The following is a 2,061-nucleotide window of genomic DNA, read 5'->3' as shown; positions in this document are numbered from 1 at the left end:
ACATACACGACAGACACACACACCACACACGGCAGACACACACTACACAGACACCCACACTACACACACACACTACAGACACCCACACTACACACACACCACAGGCACACACTACACACACACACATTACACACACTACACACACACCACAGGCACACACTACACACACACCACAGGCACACACTACACATTACACTACACACCACACTACACACACACTGCACAGACACACACACTACACACACACACTACAGACACCCAAACTACACACACACACTACACATACACACGCACTTCACACACTACACACACACTACACATACACACTACACATACACACTACCCACACACATTACACACACTACACATACACACGCACTACAGACACCCACACTACAGACACCCACACTACACACACTACACACACACTACACACACACTACAGACACCCACACTACACACAAACTACACACACTACATACACACTACACATACACACACAACACAGACAACCAACACACAACACACACTACACACACACAACACACACACACTACACACGCACACACCACACGCACTACACACACACACTACACACCCACTACAGACACACACACCAACAACAACCACCATTCGCCACTAAGTGGCGGTGACGTCACCAAGACGCTTGTGCCAGGCTAGGTGCACGTTGAGGCCACGTGAAGCGTCGAACGCCCGCTGGCAGGAGGTCACGGGGCAGACCCAGCAGGTGCCACGGGTCGACTGACCGAGATGACCGAGATGAGTGGCTGATGCACCACCTGTGCCCCCTACTGTGCAAACTCGCTGTGCTTTAGCCACCCGGCGCTCCGCTCGTTGTTGTGAGCGTCGCTCCTCCGCCCTCCGCTGGTGCTGGAGGGCGACTGCCTCCAACTGCCCAGCAGCAGCAGCAGCGTCCTTTACGAGCCTCCTCCTCCACAGAGGCCACTACAGCCGCCAAAGGGGGCTCTGGACGGGTGCGAGGGGCTGGTAACCCCTCCAATTTCAATTAATTACCACTAAACCACGAAATACACCACACTACACACCCACTACAGACACCCACACTACACACGACACTACACACAACACTACACACACACTACACACACACTACACAAGCACACTACACACACACTACACTACAGACACACTACACACTACACACACTGCAAACGCAGACACCGCAACTCAACACGGGCGGACGAACTCACCCAAAACGAGTCTGAGAATCTGAGCTTCATGGTCGCGTCTCTCTCTCCCCTCTCCCCCCTCGCGTCTCTCTCCCCTCGCGTCTCTCCCCCAGGCTCTGACTGATCGCCGCTCTCACGGCTCGCTCCCTCCCTCTCTCCCCTCGCTCGCTCTCTCCTCCTCGTGTCCCTCTCTCTCCTCGCTCTCTCCTCTCGCTCTCTCCTCGTGTCCCTCTCTCTCTCGCCCTCCTCGTGGCGTCACGACTCCTCACAAGGAAGTTCAAGGTTCGGGAGCCTTCGGCCCCATCCATTTCATTCATTATTTACCACCAAATCGTGAGCTCGGTGTGAGCGCGCACGTGTTCCGCATCGTGCGGCTTGCAAGACGCGCGCGTCAGCCAGACGGCGATGGGCGAGGGAGGTTGGCAGCAACATGACGATGTTGCAGCAGCTACTTTGAGTGGATGTTGGCAGCACAAGACAGAGGAAGGTGGAGATACATCGCCAAATGTTGCAGTGGACACCACCTGCTACGGCCTCTCTGCCCACGCATGGATCGTGATGACGATATGAGTGTTATCTGCGGGACCGTTTTGGCAGTATATCAAAATAAAAGTCTCGTCAGTTTAGTTCCCCTGCTCCTCGAATTAAGTCTTATCTCTGGGATAAGTTTTTGGCAGTCTATCAAAAACACATTCCTGATGCGGAGGGAGCTGGTAGGAACACGTTGGGTTGCTCGGTCAATGGTCAGGGTCAACGGCCAGGGCGTGGTGTATTCCGCAAATCTGGCCGACTGTGAGGGCAGGCACAAGCCGGCGTGAGTAGGTTAAACGTTGAGTTTTATAAGGGCACG

General features: G+C 54.4%; 1 protein-coding gene across 2 annotated transcripts in view; it reads right to left on the bottom strand.

Moving 5' to 3' along the window:
* The window catches only part of LOC144949193 (proline-serine-threonine phosphatase-interacting protein 1-like), a 60,234-nt gene extending 58,934 nt beyond the window's left edge, over nt 1–1,300 (bottom strand). For both annotated transcript variants that reach the window (XR_013640256.1, XM_078879082.1), the window contains exon 1: nt 1,233–1,300. Coding sequence is in view for 1 of the 2 variants with exons in the window: in XM_078879082.1 (XP_078735208.1) it covers nt 1,233–1,262 (30 nt within the window). In the remaining variant the exon portion in view is untranslated. The remainder of the gene's footprint in view (nt 1–1,232) is intronic.
* Nucleotides 1,301–2,061: the final 761 nt, after the last annotated feature.

The sequence above is a fragment of the Lampetra fluviatilis genome, chromosome 53 (assembly GCF_964198595.1).
Source record: "Lampetra fluviatilis chromosome 53, kcLamFluv1.1, whole genome shotgun sequence".
NCBI lineage: Eukaryota > Metazoa > Chordata > Hyperoartia > Petromyzontiformes > Petromyzontidae > Lampetra > Lampetra fluviatilis.
The sequence above is the reverse complement of the archived record's forward strand: the minus strand, read 5'-3'. Positions and strand labels throughout refer to the sequence as shown.